Here is a 23160-nt window from a genome sequence, read left to right on the forward strand (position 1 = left end):
GCTTTTTAAGCATCCACGTACCTGCATATGTCGTTAGCCATCTTGCCAAATGTTCACGTTGTGTTGGGAGAAAGAAGGGAGAATATGAAATGCATTCACGACAGGCTGCGTGACTTTTTAATGGCTTTGTTTTCAATTAGTTTTACACATTGACAACATCTAAAAACATTCTCACAAGCAGCTCAATATAATCACTAAAACAACATAATAACATCTATGTAACAAAAATAAAACTATTTTTCTGATACTACACCGTGTGACAGTATTTTACAAAAATAAAGAATTCTTCTAAATAATACTGATTGACACAAATATGTTGGCACAGTGCATCGACGTCTGCATGTCTCTAAACTGACCACACAGGACGCAGACAGTTGTGGAAAAATAAAAATAAACGCGACATCACAAATATTTGACTACAGAGACACATAAATAACAAGACCTTTTTGCTGAAGCACAACTTACAGTGTGTTAGTACATTACTGAATATGCCCGCTGTACAGACACACACACACACATCAACATGTTAATTAACATTTTGAAGCACATGGCCTCATATTTGCATTTTAAAATTACACGTTCACATTAAATCAAGACACACAGTTCTCCCCTCGTGGATGCAAACTTAAACTAGTTGAAGCTTGAGTTTGAACTAAGTGTTTAAAGAGTACAGCTGCCTTAAGGTTGTCTACTACAGTGGCATCAGAGCAATTCAAAAGCTGTTGGCAAACTACGTTTATTTTAAAATATGAATTAGGGATTATGTTTGTAATAATATCTTAATTTGACATTGAATTGTCAAATCAGAGAAGCTGGGAGAGCCTGGTGTGAGTTATGGATTAAAAGACACCAAGTTAACCTAAGCACATCAGGCACATTTTTAACTATAATGCAAAAGTCAAATTTGTGCAAGATCAACCAAGCCTCTGCAGGTATATTCACACAGATTAAACTAGTTTAACTGTTTTTCTCTACAGTGTGTACTGAAAAATACATGCAAAAATAACTGGAAAAATAGGTGCAAGGAAAAACATTTGGATCCAGTAAAATTAACATTAAAATACAGTAAAATGCAGCTACAACAAACTACTACACACAAATGCCCATTTACAATGCAATCTGCATTCATGTTCATTTCATGAACATTAAATTCAGTAACTCACTTACTTGGTATAACGCAACAGAGGGAATTTAAAAATTAAAACTTTCCTCCACTGTATAAGGTGAACTCTACATAGTCAGAGCTACCAAATCAGTACAATTAAACAATTCACATGTATTCTGCAGAACTTTTTAAAGAGTAGAGAGCTTCTTTTCAACATTGTCTCGATTCCCTTTTACTCATCCTTTATTCTGTTGTGTTTTTAACACCAGACACCAGACTGTCAACTGAGTTGATTTCTTGGAACAGAAGTCATATTTTCATGGGAAGTGTTCAAACACTCACAGGAAGTGGAAAGCCGCAGGGTTGAGCCTTCATTTAGACCCGGCCCTCAAGTCCATAAATTGCATTTTTCCTTCCCTTTAAGCATCTGATAAGGATGCATTAACAGTGGCACAGACTTTTAAACAGATCTATAGATCTTCTTTGTCTGCTGGAGAATTAAAAGAACATGGGGGAAACTCTGGACTGATGGCTAAATTTAGTGTGGTATGAGCTCAATATTTAAGTTTTCTTATCATTGGTTTATCTCTGATTGTAGCTGGTAATACCAAATCCTTACAAAATACTGTTGTTGATAACCAGAGAGAACATATCTTGCATTTGGTGCAATGGGTCTACAGCAGTGGTGTGCCTACACCATCCAGTGGTGAAAACATGCAACAACAAGCCTTACAACTTGGATAATGTTCAAAACTATCACTTCTACACAATAAAACAGTACAAACCTTCACATGAGTGTCGTAACTCTGTATCAAAATGTGCATACACTTCTCTACTTCACCATTGCAATCCTTTCTTTATGAGGCATGTTTCACCCCAGCATCAGTTCATTTCCACACGTAAGTGCTTCATGCAATTCTAACATGCATTTAAACAGTACTGCCATACTGGATTTTATCCTAAAACATACATTTATTGATCTCTCCTTCTCTCTTTTGCCATGTTCATCTCACACATCATCTTTCATCTTTAGTTCTATAAAAACAGCGGAGACACTCCTCATTATGTTAGAATTTTAGACATTTCTATTATACTGCAGTTCACAGTGTGAAACAAACATGTTATAAAAAAAAGTTTAGGACCCAGTGCACAGCGCAGACTGAAAGTAAACATTTCACAGATAACAGAGACAATGCAGGATGTGAATGCCCTGGTGACTCTGCTGATCGTATCATCAGCATCAACATGTTCATTGCAGAGAACATGGATTCTGGGAATATCTCCTCCCAGTTAGTCTGTTTGACTTTCATATCACAAGAGTAAAACCTTCATGTTGCATTTGAGAAGGTTCCTTGATATGCCAGTACTTTCAAATCTATCTTAGATCCTCTTAGAAGGCAGCAGCGGTAGTAAAGGGCTGCAGCTGACATTAGAACATGCAGGAAAACTGTTTAAAAACTCAGAAACCAGTACATGCTTTACTTTGCAGCATCCTTGGATCCACCAATAAGAAATACTGTCGCAGTTTATGATGTACTGTCGGCTTACACACTGGTGCCTTTGTCCTTGAGGGCGGTGACTCTGAGCACAAACCTCCTGGTGCTCCGGCGGTAGCGTGGCTGCGTGAAATAAAACAGAATCGGATCCAGGAAGCTGTTCATGCTGGCAAACGGCCTGGTGCTCTTGTAGATGATTGAGAACAGGTTTCTGGTCTCGCAGGGCGCATTGGGCAGAGTGCGCACCACCAGGTACATGGTCTTGGTGAGGTGAAATGGCAGGAAGCTTATGCAGAACACTGCTGCCACCACGATGATCATCCTCACCGCCTTGTCCCGTTTCTCCCCAGTCGCCATGGACACACCCTGGTAGGACACCGGGCGACAGAGGATGTGGGCCATCCGACAGTAGCACACCATCACACCCATGAAAGGCAACAGGAAGCCGAGGCAGGTCAGAGCCATGCCATAAGGATAGTAGTCTACTGAACGCTTCGGAGTACTTAAATCGTAACACACCGTGCGGTTTCGCTGGGTTCCTGTCGCAGCAAAGTGAAAAGTTGGTGCGCACAGGACGGCGACCACCAGCCACACCCCTCCACAGATACACCAAGCCATCCTGCGACCGCCTTGCTTGTGCCACAACGCGAAAGGGTGGCAAATGCCCACGTAGCGCTGCACACTGATGCAGGTGAGGAAGAGGATGCTGCCATGCAGATTACTACAACAGGAGAATGAAAAAGAGAAAACACATTTAAAGTTAAATCCTCACTGAGACCTTTAACTCAAGAAATGGTGGAAAGCTTTTAAGACACAGCTGTATACAGACATAATATTTAGTTAAGAGTCTCACCTGTAGAACTGAAACCTGACCAGTTTACAGGCGAACTCCCCAAAGGGCCAGTAGTCATGGCTGCCATAGTTGTAGATGAGTAGGGGAAGTGACATCACATACAGAAAGTCGGCTATGGCCAAGTTGAGCATATAGATGTTGTTTTTGGACAGATTTGGCCGGGTCTTCCATATCTTCTGTATGACAGCAGCATTGAGAGGAAGGCCGAGCAGGAAGACAAAGGTGTACACAGCAGGAAGTAAAATACGTTTAAAGTCCTCCTTGTAGGTGCAGCGGAGGCTGCTTGACCCGCTGAAGTTAGCGACGCTGCCGATGAAGCTGTCTTCTGTGTACAGCTCTGTCGGGACTTCACTGCTAGAGAAGAGGTCCAAGGAGAAGGATTTAGAGATGACAGTTTCCGTTGGGAAGGAGTTGACAGAATGTGGCATCTTCACATTCTGGAGGAGAGATGGGGAGAGACATGAGAGGGTCGTTAGTTTGATGATAATGTCATATCTTGATTGATGATATGCACTAAAGAATGGCATTTTTGGAGCTCTTTTTAAAACTAAAATTAACAGGAGATATTCCCACTCAAAATCTAACTAAAATTCTTATGAATGTGACTGCACACAATTCACAAACCACAAACAGTAAACCAGTCTTACCTAAAAACTTGGTTTATTAAAGAATTAGTTGTATTTTGTTTATTTAACAGGGACAAGAAGTAATGCAACACATGTAACGTATATAGGGCACCCTGCTTGTGGTTGGATTTTTAAACAAACTGTGACTGTTCTGTACACCTGGGAGAAGGATCCCTCCTCTGTGACACACCCCGAGGTTTCTTCCATCCTTTTTTCCCCCATTAAAATGTTTTTTTTTATTATTGTGGCCCACTGAGGTAATGTGATGCTACATAAATAAAATTAATTTGATTTGAAATAAACAGACAACACAGAATATGAATTGAATATGCATGTATGTAAGTATTGTACATGCCTTTTGAGTTCTTCAGTGCCCATGTGATGACTGCTAATTCAACTGTTAATAAACACTGACAGAGGTGCAATGTGTCCACCAGAGGGCACATGAGATCCAACATCACACTGAGTGAACAATGAAATATCTTACTGATTCGCCTATTAATTGGAATTTGATACAAGAGCAGCCTAACTACTTTACTGAAGAGCCTATATGAACCCCAGAGGGGAACGTCAATAACAAGGCACTGCTGGGATTCGAACCCAGGATCTCCTGTTTACTAGACAGGCGCTTTAACCAACTAAGCCACAGCGCCCTGAATCTGGCAGATACCACACTGCATCATTAGACTCATGAGACTATAGTTGAATCTTTTAGTAAAGAAAACGTAGTATCACCAACACAGAAAAATTATTTAGTATATTAAATAATCATTGTTTGGATGAAACGTTGAAAACCCAAGTATTGTACCAGTATGTCCCTACTATCACTTTCCTTCTGCACTCTTTGTTACAGGGAATCACTATGTATTTAGTCATTGTAGTTGCTAGGCTGTTACTATAAAAAATAAATAAAAAAATCAAAACAAATAAATAAATGCAATCAAATTAGACTTTGCTAATTTAATTCTTCCATCACTTTATGACAAGTGGAAGCTGGACAGCTGCAGGTTTTGAAATGAAAACCACTGTCTGCTCTCCCACTCACAACTCACAGTGTCTGGAACAAGCTGACGTTAATCAGCAATCTTAATTACTTCTCCCACCACCAACATCAATCAGATCCATTTCCTTTGTGGCAGCATGTGGGCGACTAAGTGATTGGCTTAAGCCACTTCCTCCACAGCCTTGTCAGACTGTGACTCATGGCATTTCACAACTAACACCCCTTCGGCGGGACGGTGCGTATGTGTAAAAGTGCGTGCATGTGCTGTGTCTTGTAGCTGCTTAAATCACTGTCTTTGTGTGTTTTTTAAAAAAAGCGAGTATGTCTTTTATGTTAACCCCTCTGTGTGGGTGCATACAGTTTGTTGTGAACAACAGTGACGCATTTCATAATCGAAGTGGAGGAGGAAGGAGGGGGTCCAGCAGACCATAAAACATTTCACATTTCCAGTCCTCCGTGCCTACCAATGAGCAGGCACAAATGAGTAAGTACAGTTTTGGAAAGTGCACTGCCTCATGGCTCATTTACAGCCTAATTCAGAGTTTTTGACTGTGGATTAGCTTGTCTCAAGAAAGACCTTGAGACCAGCGTTCTTGCTATATCAAAGCCCCGTGACGTCATGAGTCACTCAAATCACTAAGCTCTGTGAAAACACTGCACTGCAGAAAGTGATGTCTGATTAACTCCATAAATCACACCCTGTCAAAAATGCATTAGATTTTATGACGCTAACGGAAGAGGGGCTCTTGCTTTGGTTGCCTCTCACCGGTGGTGTTCACGTTCAGGCCTGTCTTTAGTGGGTTAACCATGCCTAACCTCCAGGGATGAAGTGTGATGATCATCACCTTTTATTGTCTTGTATTAAAACTGCCATCAGTACTGTAACTTTCCGTATTCACAGCCGAGATGATGGTGGCTGCTGTTTGTGAAGTTGCATCACTTTGCGTTGGCTTGTATTCATACTGTTGGCATGCAAGTCATAGAGCAAGTGGGGACACGAAACCACAGGTATTATTAATATTTCTTAAGAACTAAAGTAGGTTAGTGGCAGGTTTCCTTTGCGTATGACTGCACTGCAAGTTTCCTGCATTCTCGATGCAAAGAAGGATTTACAGAAAGTATGGTGATACATATCGTTATCCTAATATGAAATGACTTTTTAGGGATATAAGATTTTGGTCATATCCCACAGTAGTCATGTTAAGAGTTGCAGCCTTAATATAGTCTACTGTATTTTAACCTATTGCATAATGACAAGTACATGTTAAGACTGTTCAACTGTCACAAAATTAAGTGAATTAGGTGAGTCAACAAAACATGAACAGGCCTGTACAGGTCAACTCAAGTACACTTTATCAGTGTGTGTAATAAATAACTAATAAACTGGTATATTTAAGTCCCATTATTATGCCATAGTAGACTAGTGACTTTATGGTTATTCCCAAATGAATTTTAATTATACCAGACTCAGGAAAAAAACTCCCGCACACTGTCCGCTTCACTTGCAATTAGGTTTATTGACAACAATGTTTCAGTATTTAGACCTTCATCAGGTTATCTTAATTATACCAGGCTAAAAGAAATTCTCATCATTTTCAATAACTGTCATGTATTATTTGTGTGGCTTTAATGATGACTGAGTGCATGTTTCAATGATACAGAAATCTTTGTGGATGTGTGCGTTACATATGATCGTCTTTCCAATTTTCACTCTAGAGAGCAAATGTTAATCACAGGACTCTAAGTGGTCATATCTGCATGCTGTGTGTCCATGCCTCTGATGGCTTCTGGGTGAAGTGTTTGCTCACAGCTACTCTCCATTTCCTAATCAGCACTGATCCTAGTTTAATAGCAGTGCAACAGATAAACAGATAAGCACAGCAAGAAACACGGACTGATAAACACCACACTACAAATAGTTTAAAAAACAATCTGTATTGGATATCACGTCCTCTCATTTCATAAGATTTATATCAGCAGAATGAGTCAATATTTGCTGTCCGCATATTTGAGTGAGGTGAGGTTTTTCTAGATAAAATGAGCTCATAGTTGTTGCGCAGTCTGCATTTTAGAAAGTGCACAGTCTCCTTTGGGTTTACAGAAACAACCAAAATGACACATTCACAACTACAAAGAAATATTACTTTTCCAAACAATACAGCCAGAAAGACACAAAGGTTTACAATGTTAAGCCAATGTCAATGTCAATGTTATTTTTGGATGAGATTATGGCAACGTAAAAACGAAAGTTGTGCATGAGGTCTTTTCAAGACACAACGTGACACTTACAGCAAATGCCAATTAACACATTGCTCATCAACCTTTGCAGGAATTCACTAGGCAGTGTCCTTATGGGTGTGAAGGAGTCGTCTACATTTGCTCTAATGACTCATTGCAGCTTTTTCTGCCCACACAGTTGTAGTATTATGGCAGGTTTCCTGAAACTTGTCCATACATCTTCTCCTCAAACCCTTTCTGTGGGAAAACAAACATGTAGTCTATTCCAAGACACTTAAAGGCTGTTACACTTCCACTTCCACTTGAGGGGAAGAGCATTTGATGCTGCGCTATTAATAATTTGTTTTTATTGTTTTGGTTAATAAGAGATTTTACCATCAGATTTAGCAGCTTGATTCTGATAGTGTGCATTTACACATTTTAAGATTTGTCTGAGAAAGAAAGAATATATTTTACAGTGCTACAGTAAATGTTACAAAGAGCAGATATTATAGATTACCTACACCACCAGGTAATACATACATAGCCATTCATTCATTACTGTGACCACATACACTGCTCTTTCATGCCGTTTTAATCGCTACATGTGATAATCTGTTGAAACCCTCTTACCTTCAAAAGCACTGCGTGCATCTACAGTCAAAAGGGTTCTTGGAGAATGCGGGCATCGATCCCGCTACCTCTCGCATGCTAAGCGAGCGCTCTACCATTTGAGCTAATTCCCCTGCTAGGGATAGCTATAAAAAAGCACCTAATGACATGTAATTTACACAGCCACTGTCCTCAGAGGAGTAGTGTTACCAGTTACTGACAGGGACACTCCTTCACTCTCGTTCACTCTGCACTCTGTTGATTTCCCACCCTCACATGCTTTGACAAGAGAGACGCGTTGCTGCATACTCTGCCCTCAGGCCTGCCAAAAGGCATAGCTGAGATGATGCAAGATTATTTATAAACCCTGACTGGAAGAAGGTGACTGCAACTCAGGCCAAATATAGGAGATTAACATCTGAACATAACCTACACAGGGTTGTAAATCAAAGATGACATATAAGACATATGACTTTCTGTGTCGTAGACACCAGCAGAGAGTAACTAGACAGAAACACACACACAATGGACAAGCACACGGCTACAGACCTTGCAGCTGCATTAATCATTTCTTATTAACAAAATCATTACGTGTATTGTGAAAGGTGTCAAAATGCCAAAAATGTCTCATCTCCAAATGAATTCATGTTGTTGTGCGTCTGCTGGAAGTGTAAATAGACAACTGTTTGCTAACAAATTTGTCTTATCAACTTTAAATGGTCATAACACATCAATGTTGCTCTTACAGCTCATTTTGCTGCCCAAGTGGTAAACAGTTAATGTAGTTAAAGACAGACTATGCAGGATTTGTCAGTTGCTGTTTGTAAAAAACATCAAATGTTTGACATTTTCACTAGATATAAATGACCTATTTTGCTTAATTTAAACTACAATGGCATACATTCACCAAGGTCCAACAGTCCTTTTTAAATCAATCAAGCCTAATCTAATATCAAACTCGATAGACCTGACTCACTCTAAACATTTAACCACCCATAACTGCCTAACCATAATTTAAGATCTCCAGATCTACTGCAGGATCTGCATCAGATTGTACTCACTCACAGATAGCCACAAATGAAACACACCTGATTTTTTTCATCATGATCCACGCATTATTCCCTCGGAAATTAATAGAAAAATCTTGTAAAATGACCAATCTCACAATGTTAAAGACAGTGAGAAAACAAAAAGTACAAAATAAGATCTCTGTTCAAACCAGCACCCCTACCACACACACACACACACACACACACACACACACACACACGCCGAAATTCACATTAATCTGGACTCATTAACTGTGTCACTCTGTATGTTGCAGAGATGCTGCCCTTTATGTAATCTAATCTATAAGAGCAGGTAACAGGTGACTGGCGGATAAGGGCTCATAAACACTCATTCTGTAGAGTGTACACACGGACTCTCGGGGACGGAGATGTAAATAAACAGAGGAAAGAGATGCTGAGCTGAGGAGAGAGCAGGGAAAAACTCCACCGCAATTACTTTCCCATCTCTGATCTCTGCTGTCCCTGGCCACGCTAATCAATGACTCATGCTCCTCAGTCGGCTGAAATACAACACACACTCATTCACAGGCACATACACACACACACTACCACATGTGTTTACTCACTCATTCTCTGGCCGTAATGAATCTGAAAAATGGCACATGAAATGAGCAGGATGGAAACTAAATCAGTCGCACATGGACTGCAGGCACAAACACACGACAACATGGACTTGCATACACAACGCTTGCATGTAGACATAAACAACCTCTTTACCGAGGTAAACAACAAACAATAAATCATTTTCCCAACAAAGATGGATGCAGCTGCAGTGCAAAACACACACTTGCATGCTGCAGATGTCACAGCCTTTTGTCTTAATTAGAAAAGAAAACACTTGACTAATTATCTTCGCTGATACAACTGAATCAGTCCTGAGGACAGGCACTGTGGCCATAACACAGGAGACATTTAAAACCAATCAGCTGCACTATAAATAGACACATGGGTGATGAGGAAGGCTGGTGTTCAGCACAGGCACTCTGCTAGCCACATGTTCAGGAGGAGAATAAAACAATTACATGTTGCACAAGCCCTTGCTGCAATCAGTCAACGGTCCTAATAAACAACTTCAAAACTCTCCTCAGAGAGCACAAGTTATCTCTCACACATCACGCGAGCAGCACACACATTTGAGCTGTTCCCCACTTTCTTCGGCTTCTCTGAAAAAATTATGTTTGTCTTACACAGAAGAAGTTCGAAGACTTGAAGTACAAATATGGACATTACTGTAAGGCTAGACAGAAGAATTTAAGCAGTAAAAATAGTGTAAACAATTCTTTCCTGGCAAACCAAACCAAAATGTTAAGCCAGTTACTTCCAGTCCAGTGATAAAGTACAGATGGACAGGAAAGGATTGCACACGAGGCTGCAGGTGACAATACACAGCACTGATGCTAATCGTTTGCCGTAACTTGTAGACAAAAACGAGTTGATGCGTGTTGCTCTAAGGATTTGCACAGAGGATTTCATCAGGCGTGTAAAAACTGATAGACAGCAGTTCAGGCTTTTCTCTATGACTCTTGTCATGAGGTTGTTGCCAAACAGGGGGGAAGTGAATGCAGCACTGATGAAAGTGCAGAGAAAGGACAGTGGGACATCAGGCAATAAAACCTCAAGCACAGTTCCTTTTAGAGTGATCATCAGACTAAACTTTGATGTATCCATCCAACATAAGGGCTTTGGCGCTGGTAATGTCGCACAAAATTCAGATTTTGGGCACCCTGGTGGCTTAATGGCTAAAGCACCAACTATGAACCACAACATCCCTGGTTGGACTCGTTGTGTCTCATAATAAAGACATTAAATGCCCCCAAGAAAGAAATACAAAGACTTACAAGTTGTCATTTATTGCTAGCCTGATTCCAGACATCTGCATCATCATCCACATCTTTGATTTGTCCAGTGTCGCAACCGTAGACAGCTGTTTGCCTGAGTTAGGAGAAGCAACTGACCAGTCACAGCTTAGTAGACAAAATTAAGACTGGTCGATGTCATCTTCCTGCATGGCTAGCAAGCATCCTAGATACTTTCATGAAAAATAATGACTAGTGGACTAGTTTATCTCCTGTTGCTAAGTCGGATCTAAGGTCTGTCCTATTAACTGGAGTTGTGACAACCTCTCTATCATTTAAATACTAAGGGCTTGTTGATAATGCAACAATATCGCAGGGATATCATGGGATGTTTTCAACTTTTCAAGCTCTCTAGACACTGTTTTCTTTCTCTTTAATGGTAATTATTATTTGTCCCTTAACATGTTGATAGAAAAACATACACACCTCTGGTGAGGCACAAAGCTTATCAGAGGCTCAACAGAGTGGTAAGTAGCAGTTAGCCTGTGCCCTGTGGCGGCTGTTGTCATGGGTTTGTGGTGAAGAGGAGACCTGAATGCAGCTCTGGTAAAAGCAGAGTCAGTAAAGCATGGAGACAGGACAAACACATCTTAGACTGACTGATTATATAGTAGATTTTTTATACCTTAACTCTGGTCGCTATGGCTCCAAATGAAGACGAATTATAGGAGTGATTCCTGTAAATCTTACTCAGACCAAAGAAATCACATTTATCTGAGGACAATCGCATTAAACTACCAATTTTAAGGAGCCATTTGGCTGGCACTTTTGGGATGGCTGCCACAGAGCTCTTGATTATTTACTCAGTGACATAATGCTGTGCATTTACCTTTGTCCTGGAAACAACTTTGGTCCTGTTTCTCTCCATTCACCCCTCCATCACTTCCCTGCCTCTGTCTGAGCGTCTCTAAACCATTTAGTCTGTTTCCAGTCAGACAGACAAAACACTCACAGAAGCCTGACAGAGAGGAATCTTCAGTAAAAACAGAGCGCCATGGTGAGCGTGCCAGGTCTTTACACATGACAGCTCATCCAAATCATTCTTGGTTATAACGTCCACAATGTGACAACTTGTTTTCACTGGAATTAGGTAGTTCCCTTGATGATACACAAATTATTGAGACAGCAGCGTGACATTTAAAGTTGTGTAATATGAGTTTATTGTAAAAATCCCACTTCACTATTTTTCCACTGTAGTCATCAAGAGCAGAGATGATATATATGATGTCTAACAGGAAGCATGTATATGCATACATGTAGAGCTGAAACAAATAGTCAAATAACAGAAAAATAATTAGTTTTTATTAAGGCTGCACAAACAAAATATTGCGATTATTCTGAGGATTGTGAAGATTTTGACTGTTTTTCTACATCTTATGTGACAATAAACTGCACATGTAGTGATTTTAAACTGCTGGTTGGACAAATCAAGACATCTGAAGACTTGAGCCCAACTGACACATTAGATGGCTGATATTGGCCTATCACAGACATATCACTGTCAGGATTTATGTTGTCAATATGCACTAATATTTTTGGGTTTTTTTAGAGTTTATTATGCAGAAAAAGATGCTTGCCATGATTTATACATGATATATAATTAAAATTCCAGTGAAGTCAACAGTTTCAGTGCACTGATGTCATTTTGTCAATAAAGTTTATTTTCAAACTGTTCAAACTTTTTCACAAGTGTTTGATAACCAAATTTCAGGGATCATTGCAAAAAATGTGTGTATATTGGCCTATATATTGATATCAGAATTTTATACTGCCTGATATTGTTATTGTCATCGGCTCCTCCCTAATTTCTAACATTGTATAGATCACCCGATGATTGACAAAATAAAGAAAATACTCTCCACATTTATCGACAATGAAAAGAAATGTTGTTTGCAGCCCTAAATACATGTTCGCAGCAGCAATCTGTGTCATAGCCTGTTTTTTTTGTACGTTCTGCACGTTCTCTTCACCCTGAATAGGGTGTCAGTACTTGGGTGTGAGTGCCTGGCAGCTTATCCTTGTGGCATCTACACTATTCCTGCTGTAAGGATGCTTTACCCTGTCTCTGTTTGTTCTCAATAAGGTATAAACCTAATCTCCTGTTGCATTAAGATATCAGTGTGAGCCCAGTGTTGCCAAACACTGCACTGCGTATTCTCAGATGGTTAATACAGATATGAAGACAGATGGCTGCTCTGTGGACGTCACACAACTCTGATCAAACTGACAGATGCTGTATTGCTTAACAAAGGCATTTATCCTGGTTGCAAGATTCGTAACAGTATCCATGAACAAATGATACGCTCATTCTATTGTAAAATGTGTATTTAATGGTCCGATTTCAATATAAAAGGTCTAACAGCTATTTGTAGAGTCAAGGTTAGTTAATACATACATCATTTAAATTGATGATTTATCTGTGACGTCAACAAGTACTGCATTTTCTGACTAACTGTAACGCCAATTCATGGGAATAGAGGCAGCTTCCCAGCATAGTTTTATAGAGGCATTTTTGTGGTTTGATTCATTCAATTCATTCAATTTCTTTGGAATTTCCTGCAAACTTGACACAGATGTTGTCATTAAATTTCACTCCTGGCATTTTGCACAGCAAACCTGTGTTGCCCTGAGGCATGACACTGCGCAGCTGGCATCAGGTTACTGTTTTGTTCACTGTTTGTTGTGGAATTTGCTGGGGAGAAATCAGGAAAGGGATGCAAGAAGTCTGATGTTATCACAGCTCTTATCAAAAGTAGAGTGACCCATGTAAACAGCACACATGTTCCTTCACCATAGCAGGAAGACATCTGCCAGGCTTGGTGTGTTTGGGTGACTTAATTTAGATCCAGAAGAGTCCTACTTTTTTGTATCTGGTTCATTTAGTTCAATTTCAACAGTTTCCTGCCTGTAGTAACAGTTCAATACATGTATAAAGGATTCAGACATCACAATAAACCTTCAAAGCTGTATTTAGAGTCTCACAATGATAACACTGGAGCTAAAATGCCATGACAAGACTGGTATTTAGCAACACAGCCACGTTATGACCCAATGGGAACGTCATGTTTGAATCAAACGGCCTTAGCTAGATTCATTCCTTTAGAGTTTAGTGAGAAAAAACAAACACAACTTACCCTGAATGACAGCAAAGTAAACGAAGTGGCGACATCAACAAGTTGAAGACTTGTCCATTGACCTGCTGCTTTTCTCTCCTCTGTAACAACAAAGACCGGTTCAGCGTGGAGGGAAACAATCGTGGCAGAAAAACAAGTGAATATAAATCACCGTGGAGCTGTTTTAAATCATAAACACCGAGTAAAAGTGTGGTTAAGCTCGCAGTTTCGCTGTCCCGGGACCTACATGCTGTGAAGCGGCTCCTGTTGCTGCACTCACACGCACACACACCTCACACACTGTTGCTACTGCCGCTGCGGCACCGGACAACCGCCGCACGCGCTACAACTTGACGGTGACGCATGCGCAGTGAGGGCTGCGCCAATCAGGTGAAAGAGAGAGATTCAAAACAATAAGTGCCTCAAAATTGATAGTTTAATCACCATGCTGAAACAAACCCCCAAAAGTGGCTGAATATCTTGAATTGTTTTTTAGTTTGTTTGTTTTTTTCCTTTTATTTTGATAATGTAGTCATTTTTAAACGATTAGGACAATAATAAGCCTAGTTAAAGCTTGTTCTTATTTTGCCACAGTGGGTTTTAGCACTTACAAATATCACCACTTTCATTTTTAATCATCCGTAGATTGTTAGGCGATGATGATTTAATAATGTCAAAATAGTATGTAGCCTGTCTTGAAATAAATGTAGGCTACTGACATAAAGCTGTTTGCAAAAAATAATTAGACCGTTAGCCTACCTACTTTCTACCTTAGAAAACTGGAATGTTTTCACACATATTTCACACTTACTGAAGCAAGCAGCTTCTTTTCTCAGGATGTGAGACTCCTCTATTCATCCTCATGAAAAATAATTGTATTGATAAGTGTGAATCCAACCGAGGGAAAGGCACTAAGAATAATTATAATAACTTTATAGAAATAGCCAATCTTCTCGCTCGTGGTCTCGTTTGCTTATGTAGGTCATCAAGAGGCATCCTCATTAAACTGAGACTGCTTCATAATCAGTTAAACGTTCCTTGTAGTATGTTTGTACAATGGGAATGTTTGGTAAACATCAGAGAGAAACAGAACTGCTAATCATATGTGTCTCTGGGTGTAATCTCGTTGGGATTTTACAAACCTTTTATTGTTCTCTTTGACTGATTGATTGACTTGTCAATGTTGTTGTGTCCTGCTCAGAATCCGGCTCCAATTAGAATAGATCTGATAAGACGTAGCCGCAACAAATTCTGGAAACCAAAGTGCAACTTTAATTAGCTTGTGGCTTTCACCTGAGATAATTAAATTTTTGAGTGCCTATGTTGACATGGTGGTAAAGTGAGAATACAAAGTCAGCCAAAACCCAGGTGTAGATTGAAAACAAGAGAAAAACATGTCTATTCTTGTGGAAAGTGACAACAGAAGTAACAGCTGTGTTTTGGAGATTAAGAGGAAACCCTGTCATCCCGACTACACAGAATATTGTTGGACAGTATGTGCGCCGCTAGCTTTTGACTTCAGTGTTGTGGCCACTGAGTCACAACCACATGTATCTGGAGATCTACTCTCTCAGTTTGTCATTTGAAAATGAATTTAGGCCTCGTCATTCACAATGGATCTGTCCTTTCTCTTCTATCATCACTGGTTTAGACCATCCTCAACAGTGAGATTGAAACAGTCAAGTGGGTTGAATAGTAGTAGTTTGTTGCTTTTTGTCGGATGACTGCAGCTTGCAGCTTAAATCAGTTTATTGTCCCTCTTCAGTCATTTCATTGAGCTGCTGTAAAACTTTGTATTGTTGCTGTAACTCTGCAGATGAAGTTGTCAGTCAGTGTCTGGGGGATTGACTGTGTTTGTGAACATGCAAGTTTTCAAGATTTATATGAATAAATAAGCTGATGTTTATGAGTGGGTGTTTGTGAGAGATGGGGTTCACAGGAAATAGCTTCTGCTGGGAAAGAGGCAAACAACGCTGTTATCAGTTATTTGCTTGTACTTAATCAGTAAACACTTGACCAGAAAACGGGTCACCACAACCCTCGACTAAACACAGAATACACAGCACAAAACTGGTAGTAAATTTAATCTGCATAGAGAAATACCCTGCTCTCTAGTAGTATACAAATGGTGGCAAAGAAGTCCTTCACAGGATGTTATTAACTAAATAACCAAGGTATTAGTCAGGGAGTTACCATTTCTGGAAATGTTTGTAAAATGATCATAAAAACGCCTGTCCTATCCTAGCCTAAAGTAAATTCAAAGCTGTTGTTGATCCATTTGGAGTACAGGCATGAGTTGGGGCTCTTTTGAAAGCTTGTCATTTTTTTCCCCAAGCTGCCAGAAGCTCTTTAAGTGCTTTTGGCATTAATTTATAAGAGTTTGAACATTATTTTAGCTTAAAATGTTCAATGCAAAAATAAGCCTGCAGATGACCTGTAACTGCCAATATTAGCTACACAATGGGTCAACATCATAGTCTTATGTTGTCCAAGTTCAAATTAGTAAATATTCAGGCACCTGGCAAGAAAATGCCATTTTATGACCTCAAATTAGCCCTGTCCCTTTATTTTATTATTTACAGTAACTTTTTACATATAAAATAGTCAAAAACAAGTGTTTAGCTGGAAAAACAGCATATTCAAGGAGCAATAAACTTGTATAATTTCTTTAAAAATGTATATAAACTATATATTACTGTGTTTGAAATCTCATTGGCTACATGATGCATCAGTCATCCGGAGGCTTGCGTGTAAGTGGCTCAGGGGAGAGGATAAGGAAGAGAGAGTGGGTCACTTGTCTACATGATCGCTCATTGGATGTTGTAGGCTCTAGGGCGGGCATATAAGCTCACATCTGCTCAAATGAGCTGCCAATCAAACACTGCCAGCTCAGGATCTCCTAGGAAAGCAAAGATGGCATCTGCTGTCGCCACTGGAGCCAATCCCAGCCGACATTGGGGGAGTGGCGGGGTACACCCTGGGAAAGTCACCAGTTCATAACAGGGCTGACATATGACTATACACTTTAATTAAGGCGTTTGCCTATTTGCCTAGCTGTGTTTGTAAAGTGTGGTGAACTAGCCAGTAGTGCGTAGCGTTACAAGCTAAAATCTGCATAAAGCATGGTTTTAAGGCCAGGTAAGATGCCAACTGTACCAAACAGTGCCACTGATACAGAAAAGAAATATATGAAAGGAGTCAATGAAATGATTCATTTCCAGCTGACCTCGTCTTCTGATCGCGCTCATTTGTTGTGTTGAAGTTGAGACGTGTGCAGACAGGGAAGTTGAGTCGATTGGGCTTAATCAGCAAATTTCGTAATGATTGTGGTGTATAGTAAGAGCCTCTGTGATCCAACCAATCATTTCGGGCCTCCACCCTTCTTTGCATCTGCGATAGCACGTGTTGACAATCTCACCTTCACGAACGTGTCCTCATGAGGGGGCAGCTGGGGAGGTAGAGTGCAAAAAGTCAAGCTTAGCAGGGTTGAATGTGGACCTGAAAATACATAACCGTGCGTTGTATCTGCACACACTTAAACAAACACTTTAATTTGAATTTAATTTTGCGCTGCTCACTGTTGGACTGGTCTTCACGGCTGCAGTGTGAAAGTTTTTTGAAGCTGAACCGAACAATCTTCGTGTGTGGTTTCCCAGAAAAAGACTTTTCCTGCCAAATATTCTAAAAAAAACCTTAAGGTGGACGAACTCCACTTGAGCTGAGTCTTTTATAGTCTTCTGGTGTGTGACTGGCTGTTTTCACACGATATTACAGTCCAGTAAATGCCCTCAGGATTATTTCTCAAACAGATGGAATGTCTTTTACAACCTACATCTGGTTGTTCCAGGTTTGTCCATCACTGTCGCTTCAAATTAAAATCCGTGAAACAGCTGTTGAATGTCAAAACTAATTGTGTGTGACTATGCTTCTGTGTGCAGTATGCCCAGCACTCTGTGTATGCATGCTTGAGAGAGCTGTAAAAAGATGTTATCATTTGCCTGCGTGTATAATGATCTTGTACTGACAGATTAAATATGTACACTCTGTGCAGCAGTCTATCCTCTCTAATCTTATTAAAGGTCTCATTAAAGACTGATTTATTCTCGGCCAGACTGAAAATCATTTTAAATAGCAGGTTTTCAGTACTTAAATAAATAAATATCAGGTGCGACTTTGCAGGATGTAGTTTTTCTTCTGAGTATACTATTATCAGATGTAGGAAGTGAGAAACTGAACAGGTGACACGACTCTGAGGATAAAGGGTCTATAGGGAAAAAGCATGATATGCACCGTAGTGTAAATTCATTAATTACTGCGATGTACTAAGAGTGTACACTGTGAACAAAGTATGCTGTCGACAAGCTTGTGTCATTACAACACAATGAAGGTTTCTGTGATTAACACTGTTCATGGAAAAAATAAGAAAACAATGAGTAGAAACTGTAAAACACCTGCTGCTCAAACACCTCAGTGATTTAATTCACTAGTCACTAGTTCAAAAACAAAGCTCATCAGACTGAAAAACAAAACCCCACATGGTCAGACAGAGATGCAGGATTTGAAGAATTTACAGGAAGAGGGTTCAATCTTGTGCAGGGAGGCAATTTGTTGCTGTGTGATCTGGCCTACTAGATCCCAGCAGAGAGAAATTAAGTCATTAATTAGTTAGTGATGAACCTCTATGGCCACTGTGGTCATTAACACAAATATAATCAACTACAATCTGACAGTACTAATGTTATTGTTGCACTATTCCATAATCCTCTCTCTTTTTGTTCAGATGAGATCCTTTTCTTTATTTTGAAGAGTTTTATATTCTACTTGTGTATGTACTGTCTTTAATTTATACATCTTTGCTCTCTCAGAGCAGGTTCCAACCATGCATCTCCCTTTGAGTTGACATTTTTCTAATAAAGAGAGATGAAGTGTTCCCTTATGGGTTCAGAGCATTCTCCTTCTTCTTAAACTTAATAAACTCTAATTGGATTAGCTGGAAAATATGCCACAAAGGAAAAAAACACTGGTTCTCACAGGACAGCTACGCCACAAACATGACGATCTTATAGAATATGATGCATTGCTGTAGATTAAAGTGACCGACAGTATATAAAGTAGTTAAAGTGAGCTCAACCTTTAATATATATAACAGTAAAATGCAACATACACACTCTTACATACATACACTCTATTTCAGGTAGGATCTGATCACGTCTTCCACAACTGCAGTTTACTGACTTAACAGCAATTCATACCATATTTGTCATTTTTATTGCATTTCTTGAGTGAAAAGTGAAGTAAAACTTTTCTTTGATGGATTGATCGATCACATTACGGCATAGATCAGAGCTTTGATAACAATAGCCTGTGTGCGTGTGTGTGTATGTGTGTGTGTGTTAATAATAGGCAAGATAAGGACAATTAACAGGAAACTGGCAGTGCACAGACACTCAGCACGTGATTATAAGCCTTGCGGCACAGGATTCCTAGTTTCCTGACTGGAAATTTCCTCTTGAAATATCCACAAAGACTTCAAATATTTAATAAAAAATGTGCATTTTTCTGACCACCTATTCTTATCTTTATCACACCAGCAACCAACTCTATCAGACGTAAAGATAAGACTCTGTGTGTGTATGTGTGTGTTTGGTGGGGCACTGTGATTAAAAGAGGTGTGTGCCAGTGTTTGTTCAGTCGTGTGTGTATCTGTGTGAGCAGCAGTTGGTGTTGCACAACCCAGTAGGATGTCTGGCGATGGATATGAGAGAAGTGAAAGAGTGAGTGTTTCGCTCGCTGTCCGTCTATTTCAGCCACAAAGGAAATAAAGCCTTCTGGTTCTTCTATTTGAATGCAGGCGGTACAAACCTCGTCTGTGCTGGTGTCCTCACATCAACCCGTTCTTTGAACAACGGATGTGCCATTTAAGGGAAAATCCGCCATTAAGATGATTTTGGGACATTGAGCCAGTATTGTGATGATTTCTTTCAGGTTGTAGCTGCTACTGAGGACGCTGACCTCATATTTTTGATATTTTTCATTGGAGCTGTACTCTATAGTTAAACACGTACACATGGTAGGTATTCTTTAGGCTGATTTACACATTTAAACTCAGTTTTGTTAAATTTGACTTCCATTTTGTCCAACAAAATAAGTTGTCATCATCAAACATCGACTCACTTATACCGACTGATTTCCACATGTCAGCAGTTTTCAGGTATGTAAACAAAAGTTGTTTTCATTTTCTCAGTTTCAGTGTGTGCGTCCTTGAGGCCTGACAAACACACTTCCTCATAACCTTTTCAAAAGTGATTAAAAGAAAAAATGAAACCATCCATTTTTCCATCAATGTTTGCCTTCTGTTGTCTTTTTTACTGCCTTTCTTGGTGCATTGTATGAAAAATGAAGCATCTGTTCATTCTTGACCTTGAAAACAGTAGTTCTCACCACAAATGGACCCTGTGGTGAGATTGTTTTGTCAGCTTTAGTTGTTGAGCTGATGTCATAAGCTGACACTAAAAAAGAAAAATGACAGACTCAAACAGGACTTTTGTTTTAAAAATGACATCCAAATAAGATTAACTGGCTGCTTTTATTTTGTGTGGTTCTGGCTGCTGCTCTGAAAATGTGCCATCTACGAAGTCACTCGTCATTTGCATGACAACACAAGTTTTGTCTTTCCGCCGTTTAGCTGAAAGGCAGCTTATGTACGATTGGTACACACGCCATTTCAAGGTGAGATTTAGAGATTCCAGAGAAATAGGGTTGATTGTTGAGTCTCATTCAGCAAATACTGCCGCTTTGGGCTGGCAAGCCTCCAAGACGAAGCATTTGAATTTGCTTACCTGGAAGTGAGACTCAACAATCAACCATCTTTCTCCAGAATCGCTGACACCCCAAAACATCCAGAACACGGTAAATAAGAAATAATAATAAAACACAGTCAGAGGACAGTGTTTACACAGCAGAATCAGAAGTGTTCCCAGCATGCATTGTTTTACAGTTAAACTTTACTGAAACTCTTTGTCATAGTTTGAAGATAAACAGTGATATTGAGTTGTTGTATTTTTCCTGTAGTGTTAACATGGCAGTGATTTAGTGTACAAAAGAAATGTACGTTGCGTAATTTGTGACTCATGCAGACTTATAAAACCTCACAACTTTAACAGGTAAGTTCTGTGTCAATAGGTGAGTCCATGAGTGTACCGTTACTGATCATTTTAAGAAAATGCATTGCTCTGCTTTCACTTTCTCACAGCAGAATCAATCTGTGTGGAGCTGTAGCATGCAGGCTGACTGAAAACACAAGGGGACTGTAAGTTCACGGCCCCGGCTCTCAGGATGTGGAACAGTCTCCCGCTGGGAATAAGGTCAGCAAACTCTCTTGGGTCTTCTAGGTCACAGTTGAAGACCTCTGTCTTTTCCCAAGTGTTATTGTGCTCGGGTCTTGTAAACCATTTTACTCTGTGATGCTTCTAACCGTCTTTCCAATTGTTTTTATCATGTTAACTGTTCGGTTGAAATATTTGTCGCATTTATCTCATGCCCTTTTAAGGTTTTATCCTCTTTAAAACCCTCAGTTTAATGTGACAGATCTCAGATGGTAACTGCTGTTTTTGATTTTAAATCAGATTTACCATACAAGGAAAAATAACAAAAAGGTTTAAAAACAAAAAAACAAAAAAAGGTCACACAAGACAATCTTCCTTTTATAGGAAAATTTTAATAGTTATTCAATGTTCTACATTTTACAGTAAATATACAAATACAAACTTGGCTTAGTTATAGTACTAAGATCACTAACTGATCTTTAAAAAAAAAAAAAAACCCTCAACAACAAAAAAACGTAAAAAAACAAAAATTAAAAACAGATTTACACTTCATATCACAAGCCTGACGCTGGTCCTTCACTCTGGACCAAATAGCTAACATACAATTCACTTCTCTCAACGCTGAACAGACGTTGGGCTTCTGTTTCAAACACAACCTTACGGTAACAGATATACCATAGCATGTGCAAACTGGGTACCAAACTAAAACTTCCAAAGATGGGGTTGTTCCTAATACTCGATCCAGGGGGGATACAAGTATGCTTTTTTTTTTTTTTTTGGAAGACAAGGAATTTCCACTTTTTGCATCACATTTAGTGTCAAATTAAACTAAAGAGAAATCTCTGACAAATTGAAATTAAAAGCTGCAGCAGAACATCGAAGACATTTAAGAGCCTACTATTCACTGTGATAGTAGTGTTTTAATTTATACTCATGAGAAAACTAAGACTTAGCAACTGCAAGGCAAAAGAAGAAGAGAGGAGGGAAGAGGGAAGATGGAAGGAGAGGAGAGGTGTAATGAATGCTTCTGCAGGATTAAAATATAATGGAAATGTGAGTGAGTCGTCCTCGATAAAGGACAGAATGGATAAAAAGATAAGAGACCCATGATTAAGACAACTTTGCATTTCCTCCCCTCTGAACACATCAAAGTTTTCAACTGTCCATCTTCACTTAAGTGCAAACTGGATTAAATGAGAGGCAAGGAATGGAGTGAAATGAGGAGGCAGCTATCAAAAATGATCTGCCTCTCTACTGAGCCCCCACATTAAAAACAGAATTTTTCAGTTTTTAAGAGCACTGGTCCTCAGCTCAGAAAAGAAAAACTCTCTCTTACTTTCACTAAACTTAAAATGATCAACTCCTCCTTAAAACTTTATTTGGTGTCTGTCGTTTTTTTGAAAATGTCTTTTAAAAAAAACAAAACAATGACATTTGATTTGGAAAAAAGAAAATATCCTCTCAAAAATATCTGTGCTAAAAATGTGACATCCAATTGTGTTTTTTTAAAAAAATATTAATTTATCATTTTGGCTCAAAGCCTTGAACCATGGTGATGTCTTTTCCACACTTGTCAGTGGCGACATCTAGTGGCGATTAAATGGCAGAAACATTAGAGACACCAATCTATGATGTAGTTCAATATGACTGCTACTGAGACAGGGTGGAGAGGGTTGCAAAGGTCAGACTGAAAGCACATGAAGGCTGAAAGCACGTGAGACTGTGAGAGCAGAGGGTTAAAAAGAAAAAAGGTCAAAGCGAGGAACATCTGCCTCATTTTGCACCCTTGAATGTGATAAAAGTAAATGTTTAAGGGACGCAAAATGGCCTCTGAAAGGAGTCGAGGCACAAAATGATAACAGGAGAGGAGATGGTAAGAAAGAT

General features: G+C 39.5%; 1 protein-coding gene and 2 non-coding genes across 4 annotated transcripts; all 3 read right to left on the reverse strand.

Moving 5' to 3' along the window:
• Positions 1 to 90: 90 nt before the first annotated feature.
• On the reverse strand, positions 91 to 14253 carry LOC141013939 (P2Y purinoceptor 3). Of its 2 annotated transcripts, XM_073487765.1 has the most exons (4): positions 14199 to 14253; positions 13973 to 14052; positions 3455 to 3891; positions 91 to 3322 (listed from the first exon to the last, which is right to left on the reverse strand). In XM_073487765.1, the coding sequence occupies exons 3-4, from the start codon at positions 3880 to 3882 to the stop codon at positions 2650 to 2652; spliced, it is 1101 nt and encodes a 366-aa protein (XP_073343866.1). In that variant the 5' UTR covers positions 3883 to 3891; positions 13973 to 14052; positions 14199 to 14253; the 3' UTR covers positions 91 to 2649. The 2 variants fall into 2 exon arrangements, with proteins under 2 accessions (XP_073343866.1, XP_073343865.1); XM_073487764.1 differs by lacking the exon at positions 14199 to 14253 and having other exon boundaries at positions 2585 to 3322; positions 13973 to 14096.
• On the reverse strand, positions 4660 to 4733 carry trnat-agu (transfer RNA threonine (anticodon AGU)). Its single transcript has one exon. It is a non-coding gene; the product is annotated as a tRNA-Thr (tRNA).
• On the reverse strand, positions 7974 to 8046 carry trnaa-agc (transfer RNA alanine (anticodon AGC)). The gene has a single exon. It is a non-coding gene; the product is annotated as a tRNA-Ala (tRNA).
• Positions 14254 to 23160: the final 8907 nt, after the last annotated feature.

The sequence above is a fragment of the Pagrus major genome, chromosome 2 (assembly GCF_040436345.1).
Source record: "Pagrus major chromosome 2, Pma_NU_1.0".
NCBI classification, from domain to species: Eukaryota; Metazoa; Chordata; class Actinopteri; order Spariformes; family Sparidae; genus Pagrus; species Pagrus major.

Excerpts from the sequence above, each read along its gene's own strand:
- LOC141013939 (XM_073487765.1), bottom strand. The coding sequence starts at position 3,882 with ATGCCACATTCTGTCAACTCCTTCCCAACGGAAACTGTCATCTCTAAA. Across the intron at positions 3,323-3,454 it reads GTCAGGTTTCAGTTCTACAG|TAATCTGCATGGCAGCATCC; the intron begins GTGAGACTCTTA and ends CTCCTGTTGTAG.